Below are 13,352 nucleotides of genomic sequence, written 5' to 3' on the forward strand. Positions count from 1 at the left end.
AACAAACTCCATGTCCTTCCCTCAAAAGACTCAAACACACACACACACACACACAAACTTCCCTAACCATTTAGGAACCAAACTTATGCTAGGTGCAGTGGGAAAAATAATTTAGCTTAGTAAATGCACATTATCACTTTTTTCCTATCTTTATTTTCAAAATGCCTAAATACAGTGGATACTAGCATGAAATGAATTCTGTAACCAGAATAGTGGGAAAGAATTAGAACTGAGGTGCCTCTGTAGTGTATAATAGTCCTTACAATGACTTCATTTACTCACCAAATGACTATCTAGAATGTGCCAAGCACTGTCCTAGGTATGTGGAAAAAATGGTGAGGACAAATAGATATAGTCCCTGCTCAAAGAAGCTTTACAGTCTAGTGGAAGATACTAATCAAGTAATCCTACTCAGGATTTGAAAATATACATATTACAAAAAAGAAATGTGACCTAGACAATAAGAATAAATCAGTATCAGCTGATATCTGAGAATATATAGCACACATTTAGCAGGTGAATGACACGATCATTCCAGGCAGTAGAAATAGCTCCACAGAAAGGCAGAATGCATGGCACCTCCCAGGAATAGAAAGAATGTAACACCTAGGGCCAAGATAAGTACTGAAGGAAGGATGGAGAAGTAGTTTGGGACTTTAGTATGAAGGGTCTTGTAGGCCAGGTTAAGATTTATGATCTTTTATCCTAAGATCAATGAAAAGCCACTGATATGTTTTAAATCAAGAAAAGGAGGAATGGGGTATTTTTTCATAGTAAGATGGCTAGAATTTGTGCTTAAGAACACGTTCTGTGTCCTAACACTGAAAAGACAAACCAAAGGCTAGAGATTAAGAATGGATACAGAAACACTGAGGCCACACTCTTAAGCAAAATAAATAGGACACACATGTGTAAATACCAAATATTTTCTCTGGTGTAAAAAACTGAAAGTATAAATAAGGATCAAGGTGTATAACTGATAATGTAAAATAGGAAAAGGTCTAAAGGGGAAGGGTAAGTGGGAGAGGTAGGAGAAAGGAAAGAAGGGAAAGAAAAAAATATGAGAAAAGGAAAAAAATGGAAACAAAGTCTTTGAAAATAAAGAGGCCCAGTGGAAGGGTTGAAGGGAGGGCAGGGGAATGGGGAAAAAATAAGAACCAAGATACATCATGTAAAGGTACAAGTTCCCAATGATGAAAGTCACTGTATTGTATACCTAAAATATACCAATAAACCTAATGTAAAAAAAAAAAAGGATGCAGAGATATTCTTGGGGTTTATTATTTTTCCACATTCAAAGATTGCTTGCTGCCAGTTCATATGAGCTATGGATGGGCTGTGACAACCACAGCAAAAAAAAAGAATAAATGATTTGAGGGATTAAAAAGACATAAAAATCAACAGAATGTGATGATGAACTGGCTCTGTAAAATGAGTGAGACTTAAATATAAAAGGCAATTCCTAGTCAGGGTGACTATGTCCTAGCTTGCCAAGCAGTCTTAGTGTGCAATTATTAACAGCATCCCCTTCTCTTCTCAAAAGTATTCTAGTGAGGGCAATAAATTAAATGGTTACCCTACACCTAGATCCCTGACTTACACTAATAGAATAAATGATAGGAAAATCCAATGAGCTAGCTAACAATGGAAAGAGTTTGATGACAAATTCATTTTTGATGAGGTAATTTTAAAATCCTTTAAAGATATTTATGTGTAGATACAAAGTAGTTATTTATATATACAAATATATAAATGCAACTGACCTAGCATGAGTAAGAATATCAGAAAATACTGATACAGATAAGAAAACATAGACTTGAGCTCTGAAAGACTCAAAACTTAAAACAATCAAGTACAGAAGAATAAACTTGAATTATAAAGAAAGCAAAAAATCATCAGATCACTAAAGCCAAAGCGAGAGATTATTCAGGAAGTGAGAGTCAATGACATATCAAATAATGTGCATGCGTACAATTAAGTGGGAGGTCGAAACTATTTGATTAACTTAATGATACTCAAGCGACAGCTGTTTCTACCAATGAATGGAGGCAAAAGTTGGAATGGATTGTATTCAAAGTGAGTAGAAAGAAGCCAGATGTAGCGGCACATGCCTATAATCTCAGCTTCTTGGGAGGCTCCAGCAAGACAATCCCAAATTTAAGGCCACCCTGGGGAACTGAATGAGACCCTTTCTCAAAAAAAATGAGTAAGAGCTGAGATGCAGCTCAATGGTACAGTAATTAATTAGCATGTATGTGGGCCTGAGTTCAATCCCCAGTACTAAATTAAAAAAAAAAGAGAGAGAGAGGAGGAGGAGGAAATGAAAGTCACATGTTCTGACAAGTTTTTCAGAGATTTTTGTTATGAAAGGAAGAATTATGAACCTTACTAGAGCAGAATATTGTCTCTCGCTAAAAAAAAAAAAAAAGTGAAGAGTGAGCAAAATTAATAGAGAAAAGCCACTTGAGGGAAAAGAACAGACATTTGAGAGTTTTGGGGGAGGGGTACTGAGGATTAAACCCAGAGGCACTCTACCACCAAGCTAGATCCCCAGTCCAAGTCTTTTGAGGAAGTCACACTAACTTGCCCAGACAGGACTCAAACTTGCAATCCTCCTGCTTCAGACTCCCTGTGCTGAGATTACAGATGTGCGCTAATGCACTCAGCTTAGGGCTGCTTAATTAATAAAGGCTGTGAGCACAGATGCCTTTTTGGTGTGAGGGATTGAACCCAGGGCCTACTGAATGCTAAGCATATACTGTACCACTGAGTATTTCCTGCCTATCAGCCCCTGCTCTCCTGGTATTTTAGTATCTGGTATGTACCTAGAAGAACTCATAACACAACAACATCTGAGGCGCATAAGTACTATACTAAGATCCTAATGTTTTAGAAAACTGAATAAACAGAAGAGGCATGTGATAATGTTTTCTATAAACCACTAGCATATTAGTCACTATTCATATGAAATCTTGTTTAATAAAATACGTATTTTTGCCTTTTTTTTTTGGACTGGGGATCGAACTCAGGATCTCACGCTTGCGAAGCAGGCAGCACCACTGAACTAAATTCCTGGCTAAAATACATATTTTTATCTTCCACTCAAACTGAAAAACATTCCATGTATCAATGCTGGTATAATTTATATAGATATATACCCTTAGTTGTACCTTTGGTGAAGATTATTTATTTCTTCATCCTTGCGGTTTATTTCCAGTCTGGCAGTTTTGATAAGTGCTGAAATATTCTTCTTAAGAGACTGGTTTTCATTTTTCAAGCTGAAATTCTAAAATATAAATTAATAAAGCATATTAAAATACCTCTCTATAGAATTATTCAAAATACTGCTTATATTAGCTAATAAGTATTGAAGGTTAAATACGAGCTAGGCATCACATATTTTATTTTAAGCAATGCTCAAAAAGCCCCATGAGGGCCGGGGATTTAGCTCAGTGGTTCCTCTGCCTGCCTTGTAAGTTCAAGGACCCAAGTTAGATCCCCAGAACCCCCCGCCAACAAAAAGAAGTCCCATGAAAATTACTATTATCCCCATTACATAGACAGGAAAAGTAAGATTCAAAGAAGGCACCAGAAAAAGCCTACTAACAGTGAAACTACTTAAAACAGGGATCAATATAGAAAAATAGTAAATAGCAGTGAAAAAAAGTTTGGCCAAAATCATTATTTTGAAAATTAAAAATAAAAAATGACAAGCTGAGGATGGTGGCACATGCCTATAATCCCAACACTCAGTAGACTAAGGCAGGAGGCTTGATAGGAATTCAAAACCTGCCTGGGCATAGTGAGTTCAAGGCCAGCATGGACTACATAAGAAGACCCTGTCTCAAAAAAGAGAACAAACAAAAAGATAAGAATTCTATTATATTTAACAAGTTAAATTTACAATCATGGATAAACAAAAAAATGAATCTAACATTGACTGGTTTCTTCAGGAGACAGAGAAAAGAAGAAAAATAATTTTATTAAAAATTGTGAACGGGCTGGGGATTTAGCTCAGTGGTTCTGCTACCTGCCTCACAAGCACAAGGTCCCAAGTTCAATCCCCAGTACCAAAAAGAAAAGGCTGGGGATTTAGTTCAGTGGTTCTGCTGCACAAGGACCCCAGTTCGATTTCCGGTTCGAATCACAGGGGAATGGGGAAAAAATAAGAACCAAGATACGTTCAAGATACATCATGTAAAGGTACAAGTTCCCAATGATGAATATAACTGTACTGTATAATAAACTTTACGAAAGAAAAAAAAATTGTGAACCAGCTGGGTGTGTTGGTGCATGCCTATAATTACAGCAATTGGAGACTGAGGCAGGAGGATAACCATAAATTTGAGACCAGCCTGAACTACATAGGGAGATTGTCTCAAAATAAACAAACAAACAAACAAAAAAACTAAACCAGGACATCACATTCCTTACTTCTGCAGCTCAATCACAAAAAAGGCCCTTCCAGTAATAATTGCAAAGGCAGCTATTTTTCCACAAAGCCACCCTAAATCTTTGCTCCTCAAAACCATTGAGATCTTGAACTATCTTAAGCTACCTGCCATTTCTACAAATTTTTTTCCTAACTATTGTTCTAAATCTAACAGATCTTTCTTGTCAATGTCTTTTTCTTTCTTTTTGGTTTTCTGAAATCACAGCTATGTTCCTAGCTGCAGCCTTTTAGGCTTTTACCACCATGCCCAGTGTCAATGTCTTTTTAACAATTCAGCACTGTATCTATATCAACTTCATCAGATAAAGATAAAATGACAAAGCCAGGTATGGTGGCACACACTCATAATCCCAGCATTTGGGAGGCTGAAGCAGGAGGAGCAAGAGTTTGAGGGCAGTCAGAGCTGTAGAGTGAGTTCAAGGCCAGCCTGAACTACAATCAGACATTGTCTTAAAACTCCAAGGGCAAACTCTGGATTGACACCTTGATGGCAGAGTACATGCTTAGCATGGGCCAATCTCCAGCAGAAAAGAGAAAAAATCCCTCAAAACAACCATTCCTTATGAAGGGCTGACACTTGGTATTTTAATTTCCATTCATAAAAATAGCCAAAAAAAAGTGTACCTCTGTGGTAGAAAGCTTGTATGACATGCATGAGGCTCTGGGGTCAATCCCAAGCACAACAAAAGAAAAAAAAACTTCTTAATGAACTGCATTTTAAATTTCTTTTTATAACAAAAACAAAATTTTTTTTAAACTGATGAGGAAGGGGTCTTACTATGTTGCTGGTCCTGAACTTTTGGGCTGAAGTGACCTTCTGCCCCAGCTTCTCAAGCAGGTGTGACTACAGGCACATATCACTTTGTTGAGCTCAAAATACTCTTAGGTATGTTTTTTTCAGTTCTAGAGATTGAATCCAGGGTTTTATTCTGTTTTATTGAGACAAGGTCTCATGTTGACCAGGCTAGTGTCAAACTCAAGGTCCTCTTGTCTCAGCCTCCTGAGTGCTGGATTATAAGCATGTGCCCCGTGATCTTTTTCAATCAAAACTTTAAAAAAGCCTGGGAGTGTAGCTCAGCAACGCCCTGAGTTCAATCCCCAGTATCACAGAAACAAAATAAAAACCTGTTTTAAATCAGCTGTGGTGGCATACAACTGTAATTCTAGCACTCTGGAGGCTGAAGTAAGAGGATTGTGAATTTAAGGACAGCTTGAGCTACGTAGCAAGTTACAAGCTAGCCTGGATTACTTAATGAGAACCTGTCTCAAAAAAACAAACAAAAAAGTGCTCACTTCAGCAATGTACATATATTAAAATTGGAACAATACAGAGAAGATTAGCATGGCCCTGTGCATGGATGACACACAAATTTGTGAAGCACTCCATATTTTTCGATGGACTCTGTAAATAAATTCCTACCCAGAAAAACAAACAAACAAACAAAGTTAATAGGGCAAAAATAAATAAAATATTCACTACAATCCTACCTGTGTCTGTATTTCCTTAAATTTTTTCATCAGTTCTTTCATCTGCAGCTGACATTTTCCATATTTTTCCTGTAGCTGTAAAATATAAAAAGAATAATTTAAGTGTCATTCTAAGATATTGCTCCCATTCCCCATATGGGGTGTGTGTGTGGGTTGAACCCAGGGCCTTCAACTGAGCTACACCCACTGCCTTTTTTGTTTTGAGACAGGGCCTCACAAAGTTGCTAAGTTGCCCAGGCTGGGCTCAAATTTGAGATCCTCTTGCCTTAGCCTCCCAGAATGCTGTAAATATTTTACTAGTTTAAATAACATTTCAAAATATTTAAAATTTTGCACATCAATCCAGTAAAAAGTATTGACTAGGTCTAAAGATATTTAGTAACTAACTGGTTCTAAAGTTGTTTTAAACTACATATTCTGTTAAATTTCATATTTAACCTCCAAACCCTAAAATTCAAATACAGTAGAAATTTGTCTCATTTAAGTCTCAGAACTTTTTTTATAGAAAATATATAACAGCACAAATCATAAAAAATAAAATGTTGTATTACACTGAATGCTTGCTGAGGTTTATATATTCAGACACTTAAACTTAGTCAATCAGAATTGTCACTAAATTTAGAAAAGTAGTCAGAAAGCATTCCCTTAAAAATAGGTCTGAAGGCAAAAACTGACTTAAATACTCTTAATCAAAGAACCAATTCCTGAACACAGAATAAGCTGCTACCTGCTATCTAGGGGCTACAAAATAGTAAATATCTGTTCTTAAAAACTGTGGCAACCCATACATCATTATATGTTGCCTCCTTTGCAGTTCCTTCTTCAGTCAGGATCTCTTCATATAAATCCAAACAATTTCTGGATGGCACACAGGATTTGGAAGTGCTGTCTAAAACAAACAAAAACCCTTACGTTAAAATATTTGTTAGGCTTCTTGATATATCTACCTCAAAGGAATATCATTTCTCCACTTCCTACATTTTATTCAAATCTACACTGGTTTCCCAGATGACAGCTGGAATACCAGTTACATAAAATGGTTGTGCCAACAAATCAAGTATGATCAAAAATTTTTTTTAAAGTATGATCAAATTTTTTCAAAACATTGAAAGATCTGATCATGGAAAAAGTTTCTATGGAAAAGATCTTATATGTAGATAGGTCCCTATTATCATAGTATAGGTCCCTATTATGTAGTTACTGCTACATTTGAAAATATCTATAGTAACAACGTTTGTCAAATGTTCTGTGACACAATAAGTCATAACGTATGTGACACAATGAACAGTAACAGACAACAGCACCAGCTGCATTTCAATGGTACATAATATCTTTGTACAGGTCCATTTAAATCTGAGACTTAGATGAATAACAAACCTATATACTAATTTGTTTTACAGATCAAGCTTTGGGTAGGAAAATTACCTGAGTGCAATTATTTCAAAGAATAGGCAAATTTAGGAAGTATGAGGTTACCAGGAATTGTAAAAACAAAACAAACATAACAAACTGACCAAATAAAATGAGACTATTCGATGGAACTTACTTACCAGCAACAGCACTGTCCAACCCAGCATATATGTCCAATGAGCCTTCATCATTATTTTTGAGAGGAGAAGCTACAAGAACAGCAAAGACTGGTTAAAATTTACTTTATACACTGAAGTTTTTTCCATTCCTACCCTGAAGGTCTAAGAAAAGTTTTCAAAAAAGTTAATTAGATTATCTTATAGGCTCCCCTCAAGGAGCCAACACAGTACAGAGCCAACATGGAGGACAATCAAGACACATTCACTGAAGGCCACAATTGTAAAAGGAGAGGCTACATCTTTGTGCTTCCCCTGGGGATAAATAGCAGTGACTAATATTCCAAATAGGTTTCAATCATCTGAGTTGGGGGGGCAGGGTCTTAACCCAGCCTTTCAGGTAATATCCCTGACCCCCACTCTTACTGAAAATCCGTGTATACACTTGCTATGTGACTTGCTCCATTTGACCCCCATTTAATCAATATTACCTGGGTGACTGTATTTGTGATCTTATTGGTTGGTCATGGTTTTGCCCCACCTCATAATTCTCCATTGGGTCTTACAGTTTTGTCTCACTTGTAACCGCCTCACCACATGGCTTTGCTGTATAAAACATCTTTGAAAATTAGGGTGAGAGGGCAACCCACTTTCTGGTCCATCTTCTGTCTCTCTTAGACAGAAGCTTTTTTTCCCCTCAATAAATTTTTCCCACTCTTAACAATAACAACAAAAAAGAATCCAATGAAAAATTTCTACAACTGTAGAGCCAATGCACTAGGTGGATTAATAGATACTTCAAAAGAAATTACCCAATCTGTAGAGCAGAGAGAAAAAAATGAGTGTTAGTGATTTTAGGATATCAACAATTCTCATATAATATATATCTGGACTCCAGAAGCAAATAAGACAATTACAGGGAAATGGTATTTTACAGATACTAAAGGATGCTAGAAGAACTAGCAACACTAGATGATAAAATAATTGAGTAACTACAAAAGACTAATTTTTCTTCTTATTTTCTTTTAATCCTTCTTAATTCTATTAAGATACATAGGGCTAAATGAAAGTTATAGCATTTAATTACAGTAATTACAATAATGTGGGACTTATGACATAGATGTCATATTTTAGAGCAAGATGGAAGACTTGTATTTGTATAGTTGTATTTATACAACTATACAAATACAAGATTCTATATTTTATATGAAAATGTACAATACTAGTAAAGAGACTTAACTGCCATCACACATAAGACCCTGGGTTCCATTCCTAATACAGCAAAAAACCCAAAATAAAACAAAATAAACAAACAAACCAGTATGTGCGTGGACAAGAACCTGAAAGTACTACACAGAAATGAAAACTGTTGTATCTAGCAAATGAAATTAACAATGTTGTTTTAGCTGGGTGTGGTGGCGCACACCTGTAGTCCCTGCACTCGGGAGGCTGAGGCAGGAGAATTGCTGGAGTTTGAGACCAGCCTGGGCTAAATAGTGAGCTCCAGGTCACTACATAGTGAGACCCTGTCTCAAAAAATAAACAAACAAAAAAAACCACCAAAAAACAAAAACAATGTTGTTTTTCCTTCAAAATTTAATAGAATTGTAGATATGATAAATATAATCATTTGTAAATCTAGGTGAAAATAAAGCTGTTCATTATACTTTTCATTTTTCTGTTAGTTTAAAAAACTAAAAAACAAGAAAACCCACAGAACTATATGGCAGCATAACATCGTGAAAATACATCAGCAATATATTTAACACCATACTACTACCTAGCATAGTTATGTTACGTTGGCCTTTGTCTATTTATGACTACTGATTTTTTTAATGCTTTTTTTTAAGGGGGCGGTACCAGAGATCCAACATGGCTCCTTGCGCTTGCAAGGCAGGCAACGGAACTACTGAGCTAAATCCCCAGCTCTACTGATTTAAAAAAAAAAAAAAAACAATTCTGGAGAAAAAAATACAAGCTTCAATCATGCTAGGCAAACCTTCTAACACTGAGCCACATCTCTAGCTGTATGATACTAATTTTGAAAGAAACCATTTCTAAGTAAAGTAAAATTCTACTAAACATGCTTTTTGTTTTGCAATAGGGTTTCACCATGTTGCCCAGGCTAGCTTCAAACTCAAGGTCCTCCTGTCTCAGTCTCCCAAGTAGCTGGGATTACTGGTATCTTCCACCATGAGTGGTCTAAATCTGCTTTATAACTGTCCCTTTCATTATATATCACACTAATCATAATTCTTGTCAACAAATATATCTACAATCTAAACAAATTAAATGAGGTCAAATATAACTACTGGGGGGGCACCAGGGATTGAACTCGGGTCCTTGCGCTTGCAAGGCAGGCCACCGAACCACTGAGCTAAATCCCTGGCCCCAAATATAACTATTTAAAAGAAATGAATAAATGTTACAACAGAGGGCTAGGGATATAGCTTAATGGTAATGGTAGAATACTTGCATAGCATGCAGGAGGCCCTGAGTTCCATGTGTATTGAATAAATAAATAAACACTATATTAGGACTCAGAAACAACTTCTGTATGTTAAAGTATTTCTGTTTAGGGCTGGGCTCATGGCAGAAATGCCTAGAACGTGTACAACCTTGGATCCAATTCTCACCACTAAAAAAATAAATAAACCCACAAAACAAAAAACGGCTTTATAAGCTATTTTTTAAAAATTGTTTGAGACAGGGTATTGCTATGTAGTTCAGTTTGGCCTTCAACTTGAGGCCTCAGCCTCCTGAGTATGGGGTTTATAGGCGTGCATCACCATGTCCAATTTATGAGTTTGTTTTACTACCAGGTCTTTTTTTTAAATCTTTATTAAATTTATTGGTATATATCAGTTACATTCATCATTGGGATCTTGTACCTACATATGACTTATCAGGTTCTTATTTTTCCCCATTCCCCAGCCCTCCCCTCAGCCTCTCCACCCTTCCCTGTTTACAAAGACACTGTTTCCATGTTTTTCCTTTTCACATATTTTTTCTCTTCTTTTTACCTTTTCCCTACCCCTCTCACATCCTCTACTCTTTTAGACTTTTCTTCATATTACACAATATCAATTATACTTTTTTTTTTTTGGTACCAGGGATCTAACTCAGTCAATTACACATTTTAAACTGGGTATAGTGGTGCACGCCTGTTAACCCAGCACTTGGGAGGCTAAGGCAGGAGGATCAGTGTGAGAGTTCGACACCAGCCTGGACTACATAGTGAGTTCCAAGTCAGTCTCAACTACATATCAAGACCCCGTCTCAAAAAACAAAAACAAACAAACAAAAAAGTATACATTTTAATACTTATTTACACTTTTATTTTTTCTACCAGGTCTTGGTTTTCTCTTTTTCAGCCTAATCTTCCATTGTGACTATCTTTTTTTGTGGGGGTACCAGGGATTGAAGTTGGGACCTTGCACGTGCGAGGCAGGCAGCAGAACCACTGAGCTAAATCCCCAGCCCTGTGACTATTATTTTTAATCTGAATAACATACAAACATAACTGCATTTACTGGAAATATTAATTTCAATTCCTATTTTGGATATGACAACAGAAGTTATTTCAAATTGGCAAAACTGCTAACTTGCTTACACTTAGAGGTTTGAAAGAATATAAAAAGAAAAGCTCATCTAAGCATGGTGGTATGCACTTATAATGCCAGCTACTCAGAAGACTGAGCTGGAAGACTGCATGAGTTTAGGAGTTCGAGGCTAACATGGGGAGACTCCATCTCAAAGCAAAAAACACAAACACAAACACAAACACCACCACCACCACAGGGCTGGGGATTTAGCTAGTGGTTCTGCCGCCTGCCTTGCAAGCACAAGGGCCTGAGTTCGAGAGCCGGTACCCCCCACTCCAAAAAAAACAGCACCAACAATGAAAAATCAAATCAAAGCAAAAAAACCCCACACAGTCAGGTGTGGTAACACACAGCAGCAATCTCAGCACTGTGGGAGGCTAAGGTAGGAGTATTGCAAATGTGAGCCCAGCCTGGGCAATTTAACAAAATCCTGTCTCAAAAATAAAAAGGGCTGGGGAGGTAACGCAGTGTTAAGGCTCTGCATTCAATTTCTACTACCAAAAAAAAATTTTTTTAAATAAAAAAGTAGATGGCTGGGGGTGGAGCTTAGTCATAGAGTGCTTGCCTTGGCCAGCATATGTGAGGACCTGGGTTTGATCCTCACCACCACAAAAAAGAAAAAAAAGTTCACATTTTTTAAGCACTTGTTGTGTTCCAGGCATTGTACTGTACTTGCTTACTTATGTGTGGGGAGAAAAAGTTGATAATGATAGCGATAATGAGAATAAATGCTTTGTAATTTTAAAAAGTGATGCTGGGACTTTAGTTTAGTGGCAGTATTATGCTTAGCATGTGTAGGGTTCTGGGTTTAATTCCCAGCACAAAAAATTTTAAAAAATAACAATAAGTGAACTTAAGACAATTGAAAATAGCCTTACCAGAAAAGACATCAAATAAACTTGTTCCATCACCATTGTCATCATCTGCTGCCATGATCCTATTTCCTTTTGACAGCTGCCATCTAAGGTATTAAATACAAAGATTTTCCACTGTTAAAATCACCCTCACAATTCACAGAATAAACCTAGTTTCAGAATAATCCTACCTTCAAGTTAAAAAGCAACTTCAAAATTTGGAAACTGAACTCACTTTCTACCATCCTAAAGAGCAGACTTGTGATAATAGAAAGAAAGTAAAAGTTGAAATTATAAAATGAAAACATTAAGATAGTTAATATGGTTAAGTACATTATTTTAGGGTTAAGCACAAAGTAAACAACGCTAATTTTATAAAATAGACCAAAATACACTGGCAGGCACAAGGCCTTGTGTTTGATATGTAGCAACACAGGAGGTAGAAAATATTACAAAATACAAATTAACTTTGCACTAACCATCACCACTATCACCAACATATATACACATTAATATTAACCAGAAATACAAACAGACTTTAAAAAACCCACTTAGACCTAAAAGAAAAACAGACATTTTTTAAAAAAGCTTTTAGAATGCCAGGCATGGTGGCACACATCTGTAATCCCAGTACTCAGGAAGCTGAGGCAGGAGGACCTCAGGAAGCTAAGGCATGAGTTCAAGGCCAGCCTGGGCTGCATAGTGAGTTCAAGGCTTGCCAGACTAATAGGGAGACCTTGTCTCAAAAAACTGGAAGGAAAAAAAAAAAAAAAAAAAAACTTTTAGAATAAAAAGATATTTAACTTTAAGTAATAAAGGAAATGAAAATTAAGACAATGATATACCATGGGTAGAAAAGACTTGATTTCTTGGCTTACAAAGGCTGTGAGCTGCTATGCGGTGGTGCATGTCTGTAATCCCAGCATTCAGGAGGCTGAGCCAAGAGGATTACAGGCCATCATGGGCTACACAGTGAGTTCAAGGCCAGCAGGCAGTAAACCATGGTCTCATAAGACCAACACCAAGACCAATACCAAAACCAAAACACCAAAAGATGTTGGCTAGAGTCTACAAATTGGATTTAGGAAAGTTCCTGCAACTCCCAGAACTGATAAAAAGTGGCTCACTGTGCCTAAGCTAGGCATGCAAACAATAAGTTTTATGCTAAACACCTGCTTTGCCTCCGGAAATTTAAAACTTTACTAAGTGCCAGGAAGAGGCAGCCTATGCGACCAGTACCCAATAAAAACTATAGGCAATAGGGCTGGGGATTTATCTCAGCTGTTTGGTGGCCTGCCTTGCAAGCACAATAGACCCGAGTTCAATCCCTGGTACCAAAAAAAACAAAAAACAAAAAACAAAAAAAAAAACAAAAACAAAAAACTATAGGCAATAAATCTAATGAGCTGCCCTGGTTGGTAGACTA

The 13,352-nt window shown here is 36.7% G+C and overlaps 1 protein-coding gene and 1 non-coding gene across 3 annotated transcripts in view; one reads left to right on the forward strand and one right to left on the reverse strand.

Annotated features, from left to right (window-relative positions):
* Positions 1-13,352, reverse strand: part of Casp8ap2 (caspase 8 associated protein 2) — a 34,001-nt gene that overhangs the window by 13,407 nt on the left and 7,242 nt on the right. For both annotated transcript variants that reach the window (XM_019208829.2, XM_019208828.2), the window contains exons 2-6: positions 11,951-12,033; positions 7,492-7,560; positions 6,730-6,830; positions 5,942-6,016; positions 3,171-3,286 (exon numbers count right to left, since the gene is read on the reverse strand). In XM_019208829.2, the coding sequence (XP_019064374.1) occupies positions 3,171-3,286; positions 5,942-6,016; positions 6,730-6,830; positions 7,492-7,560; positions 11,951-12,005 (416 nt within the window). In that variant the 5' untranslated portion in view covers positions 12,006-12,033. The remainder of the gene's footprint in view (positions 1-3,170; positions 3,287-5,941; positions 6,017-6,729; positions 6,831-7,491; positions 7,561-11,950; positions 12,034-13,352) is intronic.
* On the forward strand, positions 5,739-5,846 carry LOC117286109. Its single transcript, XR_004517219.1, has one exon. It is a non-coding gene; the product is annotated as a U6 spliceosomal RNA (small nuclear RNA).

Source organism: Fukomys damarensis, unplaced genomic scaffold, assembly GCF_012274545.1.
Source record: "Fukomys damarensis isolate Sample0158 unplaced genomic scaffold, DMR_v1.0_HiC HiC_scaffold_14, whole genome shotgun sequence".
Taxonomy (NCBI): Eukaryota; Metazoa; Chordata; class Mammalia; order Rodentia; family Bathyergidae; genus Fukomys; species Fukomys damarensis.